Source organism: Camelus bactrianus, chromosome 2, assembly GCF_048773025.1.
Source record: "Camelus bactrianus isolate YW-2024 breed Bactrian camel chromosome 2, ASM4877302v1, whole genome shotgun sequence".
Lineage (NCBI taxonomy): Eukaryota > Metazoa > Chordata > Mammalia > Artiodactyla > Camelidae > Camelus > Camelus bactrianus.
Window position 1 is genome coordinate 130,095,523 of NC_133540.1, and position 18,185 is coordinate 130,113,707.

Below are 18,185 nucleotides of genomic sequence, written 5' to 3' on the forward strand. Positions count from 1 at the left end.
CTGGAATCATTCGACGTGTGCGTCCTGTGTCTCTGGGGTAGTTAGACTTGACAGCTGTGTGCTCACCCTTAGATGTCATGAGAGCCCCCCTGGTTCTGTTCACCACACGCACCTCCAGAGGTCAGTCACCTTCCTTCCCACTGAGTCCGCCCAGCAGCCCCGTAACGTAGGATTTCTAAGGCTTGGAAGGGCCAAGTGCCCAGGCCAGTGGGTGCACATAGTAGGTGCTTGGTAAGAATCACTTCCCTACCCACTGGGCACAAGAGGTCACGAGGACTCAGAGAAGCTAGGTGACCTGGTCCGAGTTACAGGGTCGGTGTGTGATGGCTGAGGGAGCAAAAACGGGCAGAGACCAGTCACCGGGGACGCCACCAGGAAGGAGAGAGCTTTGCTGGAGGAAGAGAGCTTCCGAATCCATTTTCAGTTGGCCCCATCTGGGTAGTCAGATGGCCGTGACTAATGACCGCAGGTGACCAACCATGTGAGGCTGTCGCAAGGTTCACTTTCTCTGAAAACAGAAGGAACACCAAGAGCCGAGCTTTCTTGGCGGGGGAAATAGTGCCCGCTGCCTTCCTGACAGCTGCTCCCTGGGCACCCCCGGGGATGAATCGCCCTCCCCAGGGAGGCTGTGATTTACGTCTGGCAATCCACCTGACCGCTGCCGCCCTCACCACCGCTGTGCTCAGCCTGGGTGGCGGTGGTGGTCCCCACCGTTGTGTTTCAGCCCCCATCGGTCTCTGACAGCTCTGCCCTTCTCCATTTGAAAGCTAAGTCTTGGCTTCCCAAAACAATTGCCGAATTGAAGCACTTCAGTTAAGGGAAATGTCATGCAGATCATTAATTGACAGCTGAAAACTCAGAACACTGAGGTTTGGGGAATGTTGGTTGGACCTTCTCAACCACTAATGATCATTACTATGATTTTTACAGCAGCCATGGACTTAGTCTGTTTTGCTTAACTTGTTTTTTTTTTTTTTTAACTTGAATAAATGCATATAAGAGGGAAACGTCATTACTGTAAGTAACTGCATCTAAGTTTCAGACCAAAGCTTTCAACCTGGGGAATGTTTTCTCCGTGAAAGGGAAAGAGAAGTCAATGTTGGAGCGATGTTTAGGATATACTAAGCGCCACGTGGAAACTCTCCTTGACATCAAGAGACAAAGTAATAATAATAATTTCCAACTACGCATCCATTACAATTTTAATATCATGGTACGCGCACCAAATAAATATGCCCCTGAGACACCATGAGAGTTACAGACGCCTGCTGAGTCCTAGCTCTGCTCAGCCCACTTCGGAGACTTTTGGGTGCGTGAACTCATTAAGTCTCACAACAGCCCTGTGCAGAAAGCAATGCTGTAGTCCCCAGTTTTCTGATGAGGACACAGAAGTGCAGAGCGGTCACTGAGCCACAAAATTTCCTTTAAGTTTCAGCCAACTCAGTGGCCCAAGGTGCGGAGTTCAGACAAAATATACTTTAAGTAAAGGATGCGATGTTTTTCAAACAAAACACCGAACTGTGGTTTTCCCTTTTCAAACAGCAGTGCAGCCACGGCATCAGTTCAAGCCATCTTGGTGGCAACTCTGTGTATTCTGATGACTTGGGAAGTGGAAAAAAAGTCTTTATACGTCTCGAGAAACCATAAAAAGAGAGAAAGTAGGAATTACCAAGAAGATGCGCAGATTCACATTTTTGAACAGAAACTATTGATTTTAAAGTGTGAACTTTATTATCAGCGTAGGTTTGCAAGACGTCGCCTTTGGGGGATGCTGGGTGAAGGGCACATGAAATCTCTCTGTATTATTTCCTACCACTGCAAGAGACCTGCAATTATCCCAGAATAAAAAGTTTAAGTTAAGAGAGAGCATGACTGTTAGAAGTGTTCTGCTGACGTGAGGTGGCACTTTATTCCAGGGAGCTTTTGCATGTATTATTTCATGGGAACCTTAATCATCCCTCCTCGTACCTGTCTGCATTTACCCATTTTACAGGTGGGAAAATGGAGCTTCAGAGAGGAAATTTCACTTGTTGAGTGTGATGGAGCTCATACAAGACAAAAAGAAGATTTAAATCCAATTTATGTAAAGCTTAACCAAAAACTAAGGGAGGCTCAGAAAGGGCTGTTTTCATAGTAAAAAGTGTTAACCTCAGACACACACTGAGCACCTGTCATGCGCAGGAAGGGTGCAGGAAAACTTATTCTACGGAGTCAATGACCATGCTTTATGTGTTGGCATCTCCAGCTGCAGGTCACGGGAAAATTTCTGAGTGGGAAGAGGTTCTCCGGGAGGCCACGTGGTGCTCCCGGGAGGACTTCCCACCCTGCTCTGCAATTTGGTCACTTTGTGCAGGTCTCTCTGTCTTCACAAATCTCATTGAAGACACCCCCTGAGGCCTGAGGCCTTCATCTTCCACGTGAGGTCTTGTGGGGGTCTCGTCACCAGGGGCATCTCAGTGTCCAAGGACGGTGGTTGTGTTCAGACAGGACTTCTGACAATTTACTTGGGTTCTCACTTAAAAATCCAAGTTTTTAAAGTTACCAATTCCAAAGCCTAACTTTCCCGAAGCCTCAAATTTCCATCTATAAAGCGTATTGTTCAATACATAAATGGAGTGACTTTTATCTAAACAGGAAGACAATCACTCTGTCACATTAGACAGGCTAAGACCATGAGATATTTAGGAACTCAGTTAAAGCTCCTTAAATATTTGAAACACCTTTATTCACTTAATGTAATTGACTTGTAAGCCCTTCTAATGCTGACAGGTAGGTTTAACCCTAACAAGAAAAACTTCAACATCTAATTTTTATAAAGCTAATAAAGTAAATGTATATATATAGAAAAATTCAAGTTCTCTTAGACAGTTCAAACTGTTTACAAATGGAGTTGAACATAGCTTGATTCTTACAACTTAATCACAAGTCTAAAATCAATTACACATTCAAAAAATAAATAAATAAAATTTAATCAACTACACATTTTAAATTAAAGCCACATGGCCAATCTGTATTCCTAAGATGCCAGAGTTTCTTAAATATTGAAAACACTGAAATTAGCCTCAATTTAACCCCCAAAGAGTGAATACTATGGGTATCTGCTCTACTTTATTACTTCTAACCATACCTCTTCATCCTTCACTTGTCCCATTAAAAGGGGAAGGCAGGGTGCAGATGTACCATCTCAGATGGGCTGAAGAAACCAGTTTAAAAATGTGGGACCCTGGTACACTTGCTTCTTGCTTGGAGATCTGTGGCCAGGAATAGAGCGTCTGAGCACTGTATGCCTCTGGGATCATCTTACCCAATACAGACAAACCTTCCTAACTCTAGATCAGCAGCCTTCAACTGGGATTGGTGTTGCAGCCATAAGAACGCCGGTCTTTTCCCCGACAGACCTAGGTAGAGAGATGTACATGTTGCCCCCACTCCCTCATAGCCTCCTCATCTGGCTTTGCCCACATCTGCCAATAGCGCCCGTTGGGCACCCAACATTATCCTTTTTACCTCTAGCAATCCTCACAACAACCCTCTAAGATGAATATCTCTGTGGCCACTTTGTAGATGAGACCAATGAGGTTTAGGGAGGCTAATTGACTCAGCTGTCAGTATGAAAGGAAGCTTGGCATTTCTTCTGAGACCCATCCAATGGCCACTGTATCAGTTCCAGGTTGAATTCCTTCCCTGCCCTTCAGTGCCGTGTTTTTTCCGTCTTAGATCTCCTTTCATTACCAGCATCTTTCCTCTCACACATGCCTCCCTGGGGTCCCGCTGTACCAGAACTTCATATTTTAAAATACTTTATATTTCCACAAAGCAAAAAAAAAAAATTAAGAGCTTTAAAATCAAGGAAATATAGCAGGTCTGACTGTGCTAATGAAACCTGAGGTGGAAAACCAAACGTCAGGAGAAATGTTATTTAAATTCCCCAAAAATGAAAAGCAAGTTTATTCATGTCTTTTCTTTCACCACCTTTTATATTGGCTCATAACTTCTTCTTTTGCTTGGAAAATTATGAGAAAAATGACCTGGCTTTAATTTTATAAAACAGTGGTAAATATCACACTGGTCTATGGGCTATTCATTTGACAGTGAAATGTAATCAAGGGTTTTTAAGGACTCAGAATGATTTTGTCTTGATCACTATGACCTGTATTTTATGTAACACCATTTTTCTTTTCCTTGCAGACAGATAAGCTTAAAGGACTTGAGTGAGGTAAGTAACAATTCTGTCCTAAGAAACAAAGAAGGGAATTTTTGTACGTTGCGATAGGCAAGATCCTTAATTATCGTAATAATTGTGCTCGATATGTATTAATACCCCTATTTTAAAGGGGATAAAACTAAAGCAAAACAAGGTAAGCTTGAGACTTTAAACCAAATTCGTATTTTGCCACCATAGTCAGTGCTTATCGGTAAAGTGATGAGGAGAGATGGCCATGACCCATGGAAGACTGATGGTTCACAGTCTCCAGCATCACGGAAACAAATGTGGGAAATCGTCCTATAGCGTGCCACTTGTTTTTCACAAGGAAGACGGGTCTGCAAGGTGGAAGAAATATGAGATACAGAGTCACAGAGACCTGGGTTAGAATCCCTCTCTGCCACCAACTACTTTGTGAACTCAGGCGAACCCTCCCACCCCGACCCCACCCCAGTTCTGTTCTGATTTCCTCTCTAAAAAAATAGAGATGGGTGCACTCAGCTTTGCAAAGTTGTTGTGACAAAGGCAGAGTCACTCAAAGCCAGCACGTACACAACCAGGTGACAGCAGAGGCTCAGTAAGTGGCACGAAAGTCGTGTAAGACAGGAGCCACCTCAGAGTCCCTTTGGGTGTTTACTTCCTTAAGCCCCCAAAGAAGTTCCTAGAGCAGATGGTGGGTCCTCACCTCACTCCCACTGGCCTCCTGAGGGGTTTGGTTTTTGTCTTGTATTTGACCTCTGCTTGTACATCTAGACCGTGGGGGTGGATCTCTTTTCCTTCCTTCTTTATTCTCTTTCTTTGCTCCTCTTTCTTTCTCTTTCTCTCTTTCTCTCTCTCTTTCTTTTTCTCTCTCTCTTTCTTTCTTTTTTTTAAACATTTTTTAATTGATTTATAATCATTTTACAATGTTATATCAGATTCCAGTGTAGAGCACAATTTTTCAGTTATACATGAACATATATATATATTTATTGTCACATTTTTTTCTCTGTGACCTACCATAAGATCTTGTATATATTTCCCTGTGCTATACAGTATAATCTTGTTTATCTATTCTACAGTTTTGAAATCCCAGTCTATCTCTTCCCACCCCCTGCCCCCTTGGCAACCACAAGTTTATATTCTATGTCTGTGAGTCTATTTCTGTTTTGTATTTATGCTTTGTTTGTTCTTTTTTTAGATTCCACGTATGAGCAATCTCATATGGTATTTTTCTTTCTCTTTCTGGCTTACTTTACTTAAAATGACATTCTCCAGGAGCATCCATGTTGCTGCAAATGGCGTTATGTTGTCGGTTTTTATGGCTTAGTAGTATTCCATTGTATAAATATACCACTTCTTCTTTATCCAGTCATCTGTTGATGGACATTTAGGCTGTTTCCATGTCTTGGCTATTGTAAATAATGCTGCTATGAACATTGGGGTGCAGGTGTCATCCTGAAGTAGGGTTCCTTCTGGATACAAGCCCAGGAGCCAGATTCCTGGGTCATACAGTATCTTTCTTTCTTTCTTCCTTCCTCCCTCCCTCCTTCCCTTTCTTTCTTCCTCCCTTTCTTCTTTCTTTTTTCTTTCTTCCTCTCGTCTTTCCTTCCTCCCTCCTTACCTCCATCCTTCTCTTTCTTTCTTTTTTTCTTTCTTTCCTTCTTTCCTTCTTTTTGGAGTTACGAGAATGTTAAAATTAAAAGACACATTCCTAGCTTGTCCTCCAAACAAGAGATTTATTACCTCCAATCTGTAAGACCGTCATGTCAAGGAGGAAAACACGTGACTGCTGAATGGGAGGCTCCATTCAAGACTTCACCCGGCTCATTCTCTTCTGGGCATTGTTGGACTTCCCAGTGCCACCAGGAAGGAGAAAGCCAGTGGAGGGGGCGTCCTCTGCTGCTAGGGGAATCCACACACCTAAAGGGGTTCCACCCCTTTCTTCCTGCAGGTCAGGTTTATGTAGCCTAAGCAGGCTGCCACTCAAGATGACCTACATCCATAAGTCATTGGTCCGTCTCAAAGGACAATAGGCCCCCCAGTCACAAACAAGCAAGAAGGAAATGGGGGCAGCCAGCCTTAGACAGCAGGCACCATGCAGGACTGTTTGTTTTTCTGGCGACTTTGGTTGGCATTCTGCTAGAAGTTGATATCCTCTAAAGTACAGCAAGGCCTAGTGGAAAAACAAATTCTTCCTCCTTATCGTTTGCCAAGACACTTCCTCATTGTTTGTTTGGCCGAGAGTCAAGGTCACTCCCCAGTCCAAAAGCCCATCTCATGGGACACATGCCATGCTTGTGTAAATGTTAAGGGCTCGCTCACATTGCATCTTGGGGACCAGAACCCATTCCAACAAAAACGATGCCCCAACTCGAATTCACATAGCACTTTATAGTTTTCAAAGAAAGTAGAAACTTATTGCCCCCTTTAATTCTCAAACAAACAAACAAAAAACCCGAAGAGAAAAAGAAGCCTCAGAAAAGTGGTAAGACTACCCAGAGCTCTCACAGCAGCTGAAGACAGGGCCACCACTGAAAGCCCGAAGTCCCAGTCTATTCCCCATCCTGCTGACTCTGCCCTGCAAAACACAGAGACACCCCTGAGGACAAACAGTGGAAAAAAAGAAGAACGAAGGCAGGAAGGAAGGAAAGGATGGAGGGAGGGACGGTGGGAAGTAATAAAGACGGCCTTAGTATTTAACTTGAATATGTTCATTTTCTAACAAAAAAAGTTAAAGAAATGAGGGAGATTTCACTCCACTTTTCTAATTGCATTTGATTTTAAATTCAGAGCCCTCAAGCAAAACTTGGCTGGGTCTCAATTAAATCAAACAACCGCTCCCCCAGACAGATGGCTTCTCAGCTGTATTTACAGCAAGGCGTTCCCCCTCCTTTGACAAGCCTGAGAACCACAGCCACAACTGATGGGGCACTTTGAACTGCTAGGTTCAAAGTCCTGAGGAAAACTCAGTGGGGGGGACTTTCAAACCACTTATGAGAAGGGATTCATTCATTACCCTTTTCACTTAGCCTATGGACTTGCCTTGATTTGCTGTCCACGATGAAATGTACGTCCTCTTTCCAGAATCCTGGGGGATGCCAAATCCTTTGAAACAAAAGGGCTTGTCTGTTGGCTAGCCTCAGACGAGACGGACGATGCCTCTCTGAGCTATTTGTTAATAAAGGTTTTTTGTCTGCGAAGCCAGAGTGAGTCTGGAGACCTGGGCTCCAGGACCAGCTCAGCCACAAGATAACTGTGGGAACCTGGGTGAGCGGCCCCACCTCTGTGGCCCTCCTCTGCAAACCACTGGCTGTAACTTTTCATGGACCTCAGACAACTTTGAAAATTAGATGAAAGGTATAATGAACCTTCCTCACCCCCCCAAAAAAATGTACGTATTTATAAAGGGAAAAAAAATATTTGGCTTTTAATTTCAGAAATGTCATAGACCCCACTAGGCCATCCAAGGACCTCTTCCATCCTGCAAGTTAAGAAGCCCTTGTCCAAATGATACCCATGGACCTCCTGAGCAGACGCAATGCATGAAACGGACTTTGGAAAATTATTTGCAGTTAAGAAAATACTTCAGCAAATACTGTCCTTCTTGCAAGGCGTTTCGATTCTTCAAGAGCATAACAGGGCTCAAGGATGCAAGGCTCATGTGCACATAGACTTTCATGATGAAAAATGATCAGGAATTCTACCAGTTAAGGAAAGAAAGAGAATGGAAATGTTTGGGAAGATAAAATGGCTCCACTTAAAAAGAATAATGTGAACGTTTTCATGTTAATTTTTTAAAATAAAAATTCTAGAACAGGTATAAAGAAAATTAACTGTAGCTCTCATCACTTAAACACAACCTTTATTAATATTTTATCATATGTTCAACATCTTTTTTCAACATACACACATACACACACACACACACACGCACATACTTTTGCTTGTAAATGTGTCATGAGCCCAGTTTTTACCCTGAATTTCTTATGTGACTTTGAGACATAGTATCATCTTATCCCACACTCTACATAAGTACCTGCAATGCATTTATAGTATTACAGTAAGTAAGTCCAGCTCCAAAATGACTTAGCAATGCGCTTAGGTTGTGAAGATTGTCCCCAGCGTTTTGACATTATAAGTGATGATGTACTGAACATCTTTGCATGTGGAACGTGACCTAGATTTCAGGCTGTTGTCTTAGAAAAAGAATCTCATCAACTGAATCATTGGGGTAAGATTAAGAGTGTTTCTAAGGCCCTGGTTAGCTATGGTCAAACTGGTTTCCCAAAGAGTCAAAGCAATTTATAGTCCCATCTGCAGACTGTGTATTTGCCTGTTATATCACATAAAGAGCATAAAATTTTGATTTTTGCTTAGTCTTTTGGAGAATTATTTGTAGATTTTTTTAAATCTGTACTAATAAAAATATTGCCCAAACTCTACTAACCAATTGCTCCAAAAACACACACACTATTAAGTCAAATTCTCTGTCACTAAAAGTCACTCAGCATTATCTGTTTTTGATTCAATACAGGTCCTCGGAACAGAAAAAGGTGAACTGTTTACATTTGCTTTCTTCTCCTAATATGAAGTTAAATTCTATTCCCGCGTTTACAGCATTAGTCATTTTTTAAAGGATTACTTGTTTCAGGGCCTGGGATGTATAGGCGTGTGTGTTTGTGTATGTGTGTGTGTGCATGCACACATGATGACGTGATCCAGATGGATTCAGGAACTCAGAGTCTGTTCAAGAGTCCTGTGGTCTAAACAGGGTGATTTAAATTGGGGGTAGGCTAGAGATCTTTCTTCAGCCACAAGGAGACACACTGTCTGTCACCCCTTGCCACTTTGGAAGGACATTGCTGGCCCCCTGCTCCAGAGAAGCTCTTGGTCTCTCCATCTTTGATGTCACCCATGCACACACACGTAAGCCCTCACGCATGCACGCATGCACACGTGTGTGCACACTGCTGGTGCCATTGTTGTGGAAACATGCGATCCAACACTCACTTGCTAGCTGGCAGGATGCTAATCTGGTCATATCTTCATGCTCACCTGCTCTCCCTCTGTGAGTCTCAAGTCTGCTCTTCTTTTTATTGAGAAAGTTAGACTTCATTGGGGGCCTAACCTGGGCTTGTGGCTTCCCAAGGGTTTCTGGTGGAGTAAGGGTCTGGTGGCAACTCTCAACAATTTTAAAACCCAAAGGAAACTGTGCCCTTTTCCACAATAAATCTCAACTTCCTAACTGAATGTTCAGAAGTTGTTGCCTCAGGCTTCAGTGACTATCAATGCCACGATGTGACATTGTTCAGCTCAGAGGGGTGGTTGTTGATGACTTGAAATGACCTGAAGGATGTGAAATTAGTGGTCTAGTCACTGACTCCAATCCCATTTCAGGTAATCACAGTCCTTCCATCACAGCTGTCTGGTTTGTGATCAGCCTTGGACAGAGCACAGAGTAACAACCAAAATTAAGATGAGTTCGTGTTGAAGCTTCCTTAACTTTATTACTTACAACTGTAACTGGGAGAGTGTTTTATGGGATTTCATATCATAGTATTATTATGTGCCCTTGGTAATTCTGGATGGCTGGTTAAGATCTGTCCATGATGAAAAGGAAATACAAAGTGGTAACACCAATGACATATGTAATTACTAAGTAAGTCCGGTTCGTATGGTTGGCAAAACTTTTCAAAACTTGGAGGTCAGGAGGGAAGAACTGAGAAAATGCATGCCTGGTGGGAACCAGGTGAGAACCTCTGCTCTACATCAGAACCCTGGGCACTCTCCCGCCCTCTCACAGGAGAGATCGGAGGGTTCCGGTGTGCATGGGCCAGTGTCAGGAGTCCCCATACCCTGCATTGCTCAGAATAGTTCTTAAGTTCAACTTTTGTTTATGCTTCTATATAAGTTTTCATTTGAATGCAGAATCCAGCTTCAGTCTACTTCTACTTTCAGCCCTTCCAAAACCAAGTGCCTTCCAAGGTAACATTCTGTATTTTGGGAAGCTCGATGATGAGTTCTAGATTTAGTATTTTTGATAACCTTGTTGAATATTCAGCATTCAAAACAATTTTTATAGTCTCAGGGAGGGGCCATTCCCTGGAGCCAGGGTCCTTGTAGAACATGTGGGTTACAGTTTCTACTGACCAACAGACCACTCTTAATAATCAGAGATTTCTTGGAGGAGATTATAGCAGTTCCAAGAGACCTCTAATGGCCCCCAATTGTTTCTCTTTTGCAACCTGATCAAATTATGTGATGCCTTTACACAGTTCCTCACCACCAGATGAAGCCTGAATCATCTCATCTGTCACAAAATCAAAGTACTCCAGAGATTCCTCTTGCCGTTGCCAGGTAAGGAGCCAGGAATCCCTTGTTGGGTCCCAGCTTGGGGGGGCAGGCCACGTGTTGTCTGGAATAATGACTCACCAAGGCTTCCTGAGAAAAAGAGCATCTTTTGCCTTTGGTAACGAAGCCCAGTGACGAGGCCCCAGGGAGACCTGTGAATCACGGTTGTTGTTGACGATAATAGCATTGCTATTGCTACACTTTATAAGTGATTGATTGCATGTTAGGGACATTTGGGAGATTTAAAGACTTGAATATTAACTAGATAGGATCAACTGGAATGGAGGCAAATCAACCTGGGAAGAAAAGTTGGCGTTTCTAACGAGTCTCAGCTTATGATCACATGGAAGCCGACAGTGACTTTTGAATAGCATTTTATGAATGGCCAGGGGTTGAAAACGCCATTATCTGATGAAATACTTGCCTGATCAGGTTATTGTGACAAGTGTCATCCCAACAGAAGAGTCAAGGAAGCTAATAAGGCTCAGGCTGGTGATTCATTGGCCAAGGTCATGTGAATTAGGGGTGGCTTCCTTAAAACAACATGCAGAGCCTCCAAAATCAGTGCCATAAAACCCTCATGACCCCAGCCTGGCCAGTGTCTCCAGCCTCAGTTCATGCCACTCTCCCACTTCCCAGTCTCCATTGCCCCCCTCCCCCACCACCACCACAGGACATTTGCAAGTGTTATTCCTCTGCCTATAACACTTCCCCTCCCCCATTTCCCTCTCTCTACCCTCTCCCTAATTGGAAAACTCCTCTTTATCCATCAGACCTCAGCTTAAAGACACCCTGAATCCAGGAGATAGTTCCAACCCATCCCCCAGAGGGAATCAAGGAGGCCCAGAGAGGCTGAGTCCCTGCCCATTGAAATCAGTCCAACTCCACTTTTCAATAGTCCATAGCATTCATCCTGACTTGATTCTAAAAATGCAGCCCATGAATCTTGACTTTCCTTGGCGCCTGCCCTACAGTTTAGATGCTCTTTTATTTGTTTAGTAAGTATTACTGGGCATATACTCTGTTAGTGGTGGAATAGAATTGCGGTTAGGAGGGACCCCCAGGAGTCAGATTGGGTTCCTCACTAGCAAACCATGTGACCTTGGGCAGCACCGCTTATCTTGTGTGTGAAGTTGAGTGCAGAGCTAGGCCTGTTCCAAGTGCCCGCTAACCGTCACTCTCATTGCCATCGGCAGGCCCCGCGCATCGGGGTAGGGCCTCCAGCCCCTGTGCCCTTTCCTACCCTCACTTTCTTGTCCTGTTTCACTCCTCCAGTGACACTGTTCTCACTCTTTGGTCTGAGTATTAGGGCTGTGGCTTTGTAACTCTAATCAGGCTGTTTTCTGTGTAAGGCCCAATCTGACACAAAAAACCCTTGCCCATACAAGAAACACTCTTTCTTAATGAAGTTTGCTGAAAGGGGAAAAAAAATCATCACACTGTAGTGAGAGGATAATGAGCTTTCAGTTGGACACACATGTGTAGTACTTGTTGTTCAACGTGATTTGGCTTCTACTGTTTGTTTGTTTAATTTAATGAACAAAGTCTCCTGAATTTTCTTCCTCTCTTAAATGTTGCTTCTTCCAGGTCCCCTTTTCGTACTTTTCCCCAAACTGACCTCTAAATGTTGGTATTCCTCAGAGCCTTCCAAGGTCCTTTTTTCTATCAGTAAGAGTGTAAGCAATCCATCCATCTTCACAGTGACAAATGTCAACTCTATACTGATAATTACTAAACTTCTATCTTCTGCCCTAACTGCCCTTTTTAACTCTGGACCCATGTATTGAATTATCCACTGGGCAGTTTTCCTTAAAGAGGGGACAGGCATCTCATATACATAATGTTCAAGTTGAACTCTCCATCTCTACTTTCATTCCCAAACCAGCACTTCCCTCCTACAAACTTTCTCACCTCAGTACATACTCTCTTTTCCATCTTCACTCTTCCCATCCAATCCATTTCCAACTCCCAAAATTCTACCTCAAAACATGTCTCAAATCTATTCATTTCTACTCATTTCTCCAGTTCCTGACATAGACCACCCGCCATCAACCCTTGTTTGAACTACTACAGTCAGCTTCTAATGATACTGAACGTCTCCATACCCTACTTTCCACCCACAGGGAACTACTTTCTGACCTTTTGCAGAATAAGCCATGCTTTCTTGCCTCTGAGACTTTGCACCTGCTCTTCCCTCTGCGTGGAACACACCCTTACACCTCACCCTTCTCCTATTCACCTTTCAGAAGTCACCTTGGCTAGGGTATCTCCTAGGAGGACTTTTTTTTTTAAGGATGAAGAGATGGCTTTTTAATTTTTAATTTATTTTTTAAACCCTTTTATTGTGGTATGGTTCCTTCCAGGAAGACTTTTCTGAGAACCAAACCAACTTTCTCTGAATCAAGCGACCTTCTTCTGCTGCCACAGGATCTATCATGATATTTATCCCACATTGTGATTATGGTCCAGTCATGTCTTCCCTCCATAAATGAAGTGCTTCAGGGCAGAGGCCATGTCCTATTCATGTGATATTTCCCCAAACAGACTATGTACTTAATAAGTGCTCAGTACATGTTTGCAAAGCGAAAGAATCATCATTTCTATTTGTCCTTGAGACCGAGAATATCCTCGGGGGAATTTCCTATTCTCTCGACATTTTCTAAAAATGCCCCCAAAATTAGGGAAGCAAAATTTTGCTATCCATGATTTTTTCCCAGACATTTAACAAAAAACTGTACACTGACTCCTAGAAAAAGGATCTTAGTTTTAACAGAATTGAAGGCTTAGATGTCAGTAGAAGTCTGACCAGTGATGGCAACACAGCGTGGTGGTTTAATGATCTAATAGTATTTTTTTCTACAAAGCAAGTCATAAGACCCCAGGCTACCATGTAGATAACAAAAACCAGCTATATACTCAGTTGATTTCATCGGTGCTGGAAAAGGGCTAGATTGCATTGAATTAACCCAGAGGCTTGATTCAGTCATAACACAGAGCACGCTCCATGTAATTAGATTTAACTGTAGTAGCCCCTAGAGTTTATAATGACGACGCTGACCACAGTACAAAGTGAACCAGAAAATCAGAGCAGTGTTGCACAAAGCTGAACAGTAAGTAAAGTGCTAACTTAAGACGTTGGTAAGCAGTCTTGGTAACATCGTTATTGTTATGCATAAAAATGCATACTGTGTTATTGTCTTATATTATATTTTTACAATTCCTCTTTCTTTATGGATTCCCTTATAATAATCCACATAGGTTTCTTTGCACCTAGCTCATAATTTTAAAAGGAATAAAATATACTCTGTATTCGTCTTCCTTGCTGTGGCTGACTCTCCTTCAATCGGTAAACAATTACTACAGCGTAGGAGCCCAGTCAGTCACGTGGCATTTTCTACAGTGACTGTACCTATGAGGCAGGTCTACACCTATGGCCTCATTAAAGTAATATGGGAAGAACTTAGATGGGTCAATTTGTTCCATATTTGATGTTTGACTGTCTTGAGAAAGGAATGAACCAGCCTTCTGTCACTTTACAAAAGAGAGGGTTCTTCTGGCTCATCCAATAACATATGAAGTGCTCTGTCAATGTGACGGGGGCCATGAGCACTACCTGGCAATGGGAAATACTAACATTCTTTCAACTGTAACATTTCCTTCAGCTCCTCATTCATGACGCGCAACCACAGCTTACAAAACAGAGGTAAGAACCCTTTTCGGAAGAATTCTAAAATAAGCAGGTAAGTCATCACACTACGATGTACCTGCACTGTGGCTTAGCTTGTGTGAGCCTCGGAGGCGCTGAGCTGATGTGTATATATGTATATTTGGCTTGTTTTCATTGGTAGATAACACTGCATCGTGTTAATAGAACATACATTTTATCCATAATTAAATATGATCACTTAAGTGGTTTCCAGTTTCTTTCTCTTATGAATATTAGTTTGTTAAGAACAAGATTGTAGCTGTCTTCCCACGCATATAAGATGCTCATGTTTCCCAAGTATGTAATATAAGTGCTCTTGCTAAGAGTGAACACCCAGATCTTAGAATATTCCTCTCTTCATTTGCACTAGATGCATTTTCCAAAGTAGACACATCACTTCATTTCACCAACAGCTTATGAGGCCCCAAGGTTCCCCATCCTCTCCAACAGTTGTTTTTGACAAATGTTTAGCTATTACCAATCCACTGAGTATAAAATAGATTCAGCTTAAGAAAAGTCTATGATGGGATTTCAAAATAGGCAGATACCAACCAGCATATGTAGAACAGATAAACAAGATTGTATTGTGTAGCACAGGGAAATATATACAAGATCTTGTGGTAGCTCACAGCGGAAAAAAAAGTGACAATGAATGTAGATATGTTCATGTATAACTGAAAAATTGTGCTCTACACTAGAATTTGACACAACATTCTAAAATGCCTATAACTCAATAAAAAATGTTAAAAAAAAAAAAAAGAAATACATAGGCTTAAAACTATAAAAAAAAAAAAGTCTGCGAAATGGAGAAAATAAAACTAGTCTCTCTTACTAATTGACTGTGAAGATAAAAATCAGAAGGCTACCAGGTCCATGGAGATACCTGAAGCAGCATGTAAGTGTAGTGATCTACTACTGTGGATGGTGGATTTTGATATTGTTAGTATTATTCTGCCCAAACTGCCCAGATTTGTCATGTTCTTTTGTCTTTCTCTCTTCACTCCCTATGCCATGGAGATTGTGTGTTCAGATCTAATGCTTTATTAATCTCTCTCTGCTGAACCACCAGAGAGGGCGTAGGGCTGCAGGAAGCAGACCACGTGGGTTTCAGTGGAAAGGCCGGGGGGCTCTGCTGACCTCGCCCAGCTCTGCGTCTCTCCACGTAGGGTCAGCTTGAGCAAGGGGATTCTTGGAGCGTCACCATCCCCCATTCATAAAATTCAAATGATAATGTTAACTCACAGGGTTCATATCCCCTTCCCCAAAATACAAAAAAAATCTTAGGATGCTTTTGTTCTGATGACACAGATTCTGCGCTGTTTGGACGTAGTGATCTTTTACTGATAATATAGAATTTGAAAAGCAGAGATGTCTTTAGCGTCATTCCTATTCTTAGTCATAAATTGGTGCACAAAATTAACTTACTACAATGAATGTAATTTAAACTTTAAGTAGTCAAACACTTTTCTGCAACAAACATTTTGATACATGTCATTCTCTATAACACTCTTAGGTTCACCATTAAAAGCCACAATCCTTGCGACCACTAAAACACACTTCCAATGTTTTAGGAAAACTCTTAGCTCTTCCTAGTAAACCTAGAGAGAAATGTGGTATTTGGATGACAAAAAGCAGAATAAATACACATATAACTTAAGTGTTATGGTAACTGGCTTATAAATATTTGCTAATGTTTTATTAGTATTTTGCCTCAAAAATATAGTGTGTGAAAAGTATCCTGTTCTTTCAAAGTTCTTGTGAAACTGCTGACAAGACCTATAAGTTTTGTTATGTTTGCTAGACTGAATTAAGACAAAATAACTTATAATTCTGCCTTTATGTTAATCAACGCTTGTCCATTTTATATGTTATTATTGTCCAGTATTTTATTTTGATATTGTTTTTATATCCTCAAGGCTTTATAACTTTTTTTAACATTTTTTATTGATTTATAATCATTTTACAATTTTGTGTCAAATTCCAGTGTTCAGCACAATTTTTCAGTTATTCATGGACATATACACACTCATTGTCACATTTTTTTCTCTGTGAGTTATCATAACATTTTGTGTATATTTCCCTGTGCTATACAGTGTAGTCTATTCTACAATTTTGAAGGCTTTATAACTTTTACACAGTTAATCCTTGCTTAAAATTACTAACATATTTGTGAGTATCTTTGTTTAGTGTTCCTTCTAACCTCACTCCTTCCTTGTGGCCCTAATTTCTTGAAATTCATCTTTTATTAATATTTATGGGAATGACACAATGGAAATATGTTCTTTTTATTGAAGTATATAGAGAAAGTGCCACATCAAAACTTGACAAGTAGTAGTGGCTTAGAGCTTAGGCACCATATGAAATCAAAACCTTTTCAGTGAATTTTTTGTATCCTGTTACTTACGATCACTTGATCTATCTCGTCTTTTAAAGAATCTTTTACTCAGGCACAGTTTTGTAACACGATACATTAGTCCCTTGAGAAACAGCGATTCATAGACCTGCGCAGATCTTTCCCATGTTGACTTATTATATAATAGTTTTTAAAATCACGTTTGCAAGTAACACCTCGGATCTCATCAGAAAAGGCGAACTGTGGATATGCGGTTACGTCACAGTGGCACATATAAGTATTTCCAAATTCCAGTGTGCACTTGAGAAGTCTAATTTTAAAACTGGCAACAAATACCATCAGTTATTTTCCATGCAGTGACAGGCCCACACTGTTCATTTTTAATAAAGTATCTGCCAAGTGCCCAACTCTGAATAACCAGAGTTTGTCTGCCAGTCATTCTTTCAGGTTAAAAAAGAGATGTTCCAGAAAAACAAAAAGTTATTCTTTAACATTTTTTTTTTTTAAAAAAAGGTGTGTCCTGAGTTGGGAACAAGCTTGGCTTGTTTCAAAAACTGAGCAGAGTTCTTTGCAGCCAGAACAGAGTGGACAGTGGAGGGGGCAGATGGAAAAATAAGAAGAGAAGGATTATCCAGGGCCTTATTGACAGACTTTAAAATATTTGGATTTTCTTTCGAGTGTAAAGGAAATCGTGGAAGGCTTTGTCCCCAGGGGGGTAGCAAAGCCAGAATTACATTTTTTAAAGATTACTCTGGATGCCCAGAGAGATGGGAACAAAAGCTGAAGCTAGAGGACAGTCCAGAGGAGACTGCTGTCCAGGGTGAGATGCTGGTGGTGAAGACCAAGAGGCCGCCACAGACGCAGGAGAGAGTGATGCGTCCTGGCCCCTCACTCCAGGCAGGCAATCTGAGACAATAGCACATCATATTTCAATGTGAATTTACTTCCCCCAGATCATAGAGAAAGCACGCAGTCCTGCCCTCCTCAGAGATGCCCATTTCCAGCCAGCCACGGCCCTCAGGAACACTTCCCACACTATAAAAACGCAAGCTGGAAGAAACCTTTCCGTGCGAGGTCTGATGAAAAGGTAAAAACAGATACTTCTCTGCAATATTTTTCTAGATTTTCTGGATTTGCAACCTTTTTTTTTTTTACCCTCCAATATTTTCTGGAATTTAGATTCTAAAGAAAGCTTTACTGAACAACGCCTAAGAGGCGGTCGTTTTGATTGGCTTTGATTCCCCCTGCCCCTTTCTGGCCATATATTATTGGATTTTAATATTTTTTAAGTATTTTGCTGTATGATATTTTATATTGCCATTTCACTGGCTTCTTTAACTTATATATTTCCAGATTCCCAAAGTGCTTTTTTTTTAATTCATCCAAAAAAAAAAATAGAGATATTTAGGACTGGTTTATATTTATTGGCTATTCAGTCGTCTTTCAGGATTAATGAGGATTTACATATTGCAACTGTTTTTCCAACAAAATATTCACATGTCATATGCTCATTACACTTGAACAGTCTGACAAGCATGTGTGGAGCACTTACTGTATATCGGACAGGGTGCTAGAAGTTATGGTCTCTG

General features: G+C 41.6%; 1 protein-coding gene across 1 annotated transcript in view; it reads left to right on the plus strand.

The window, feature by feature from the left end:
* CLNK (cytokine dependent hematopoietic cell linker) overlaps positions 1-18,185 on the plus strand; it is a 144,548-nt gene that overhangs the window by 107,175 nt on the left and 19,188 nt on the right. The window contains exons 12-16 of the mRNA XM_045508735.2: positions 4,189-4,216; positions 8,721-8,739; positions 10,462-10,543; positions 14,200-14,240; positions 17,550-17,683. Coding sequence (XP_045364691.2) covers positions 4,189-4,216; positions 8,721-8,739; positions 10,462-10,543; positions 14,200-14,240; positions 17,550-17,683 — 304 coding nt within the window. The remainder of the gene's footprint in view (positions 1-4,188; positions 4,217-8,720; positions 8,740-10,461; positions 10,544-14,199; positions 14,241-17,549; positions 17,684-18,185) is intronic.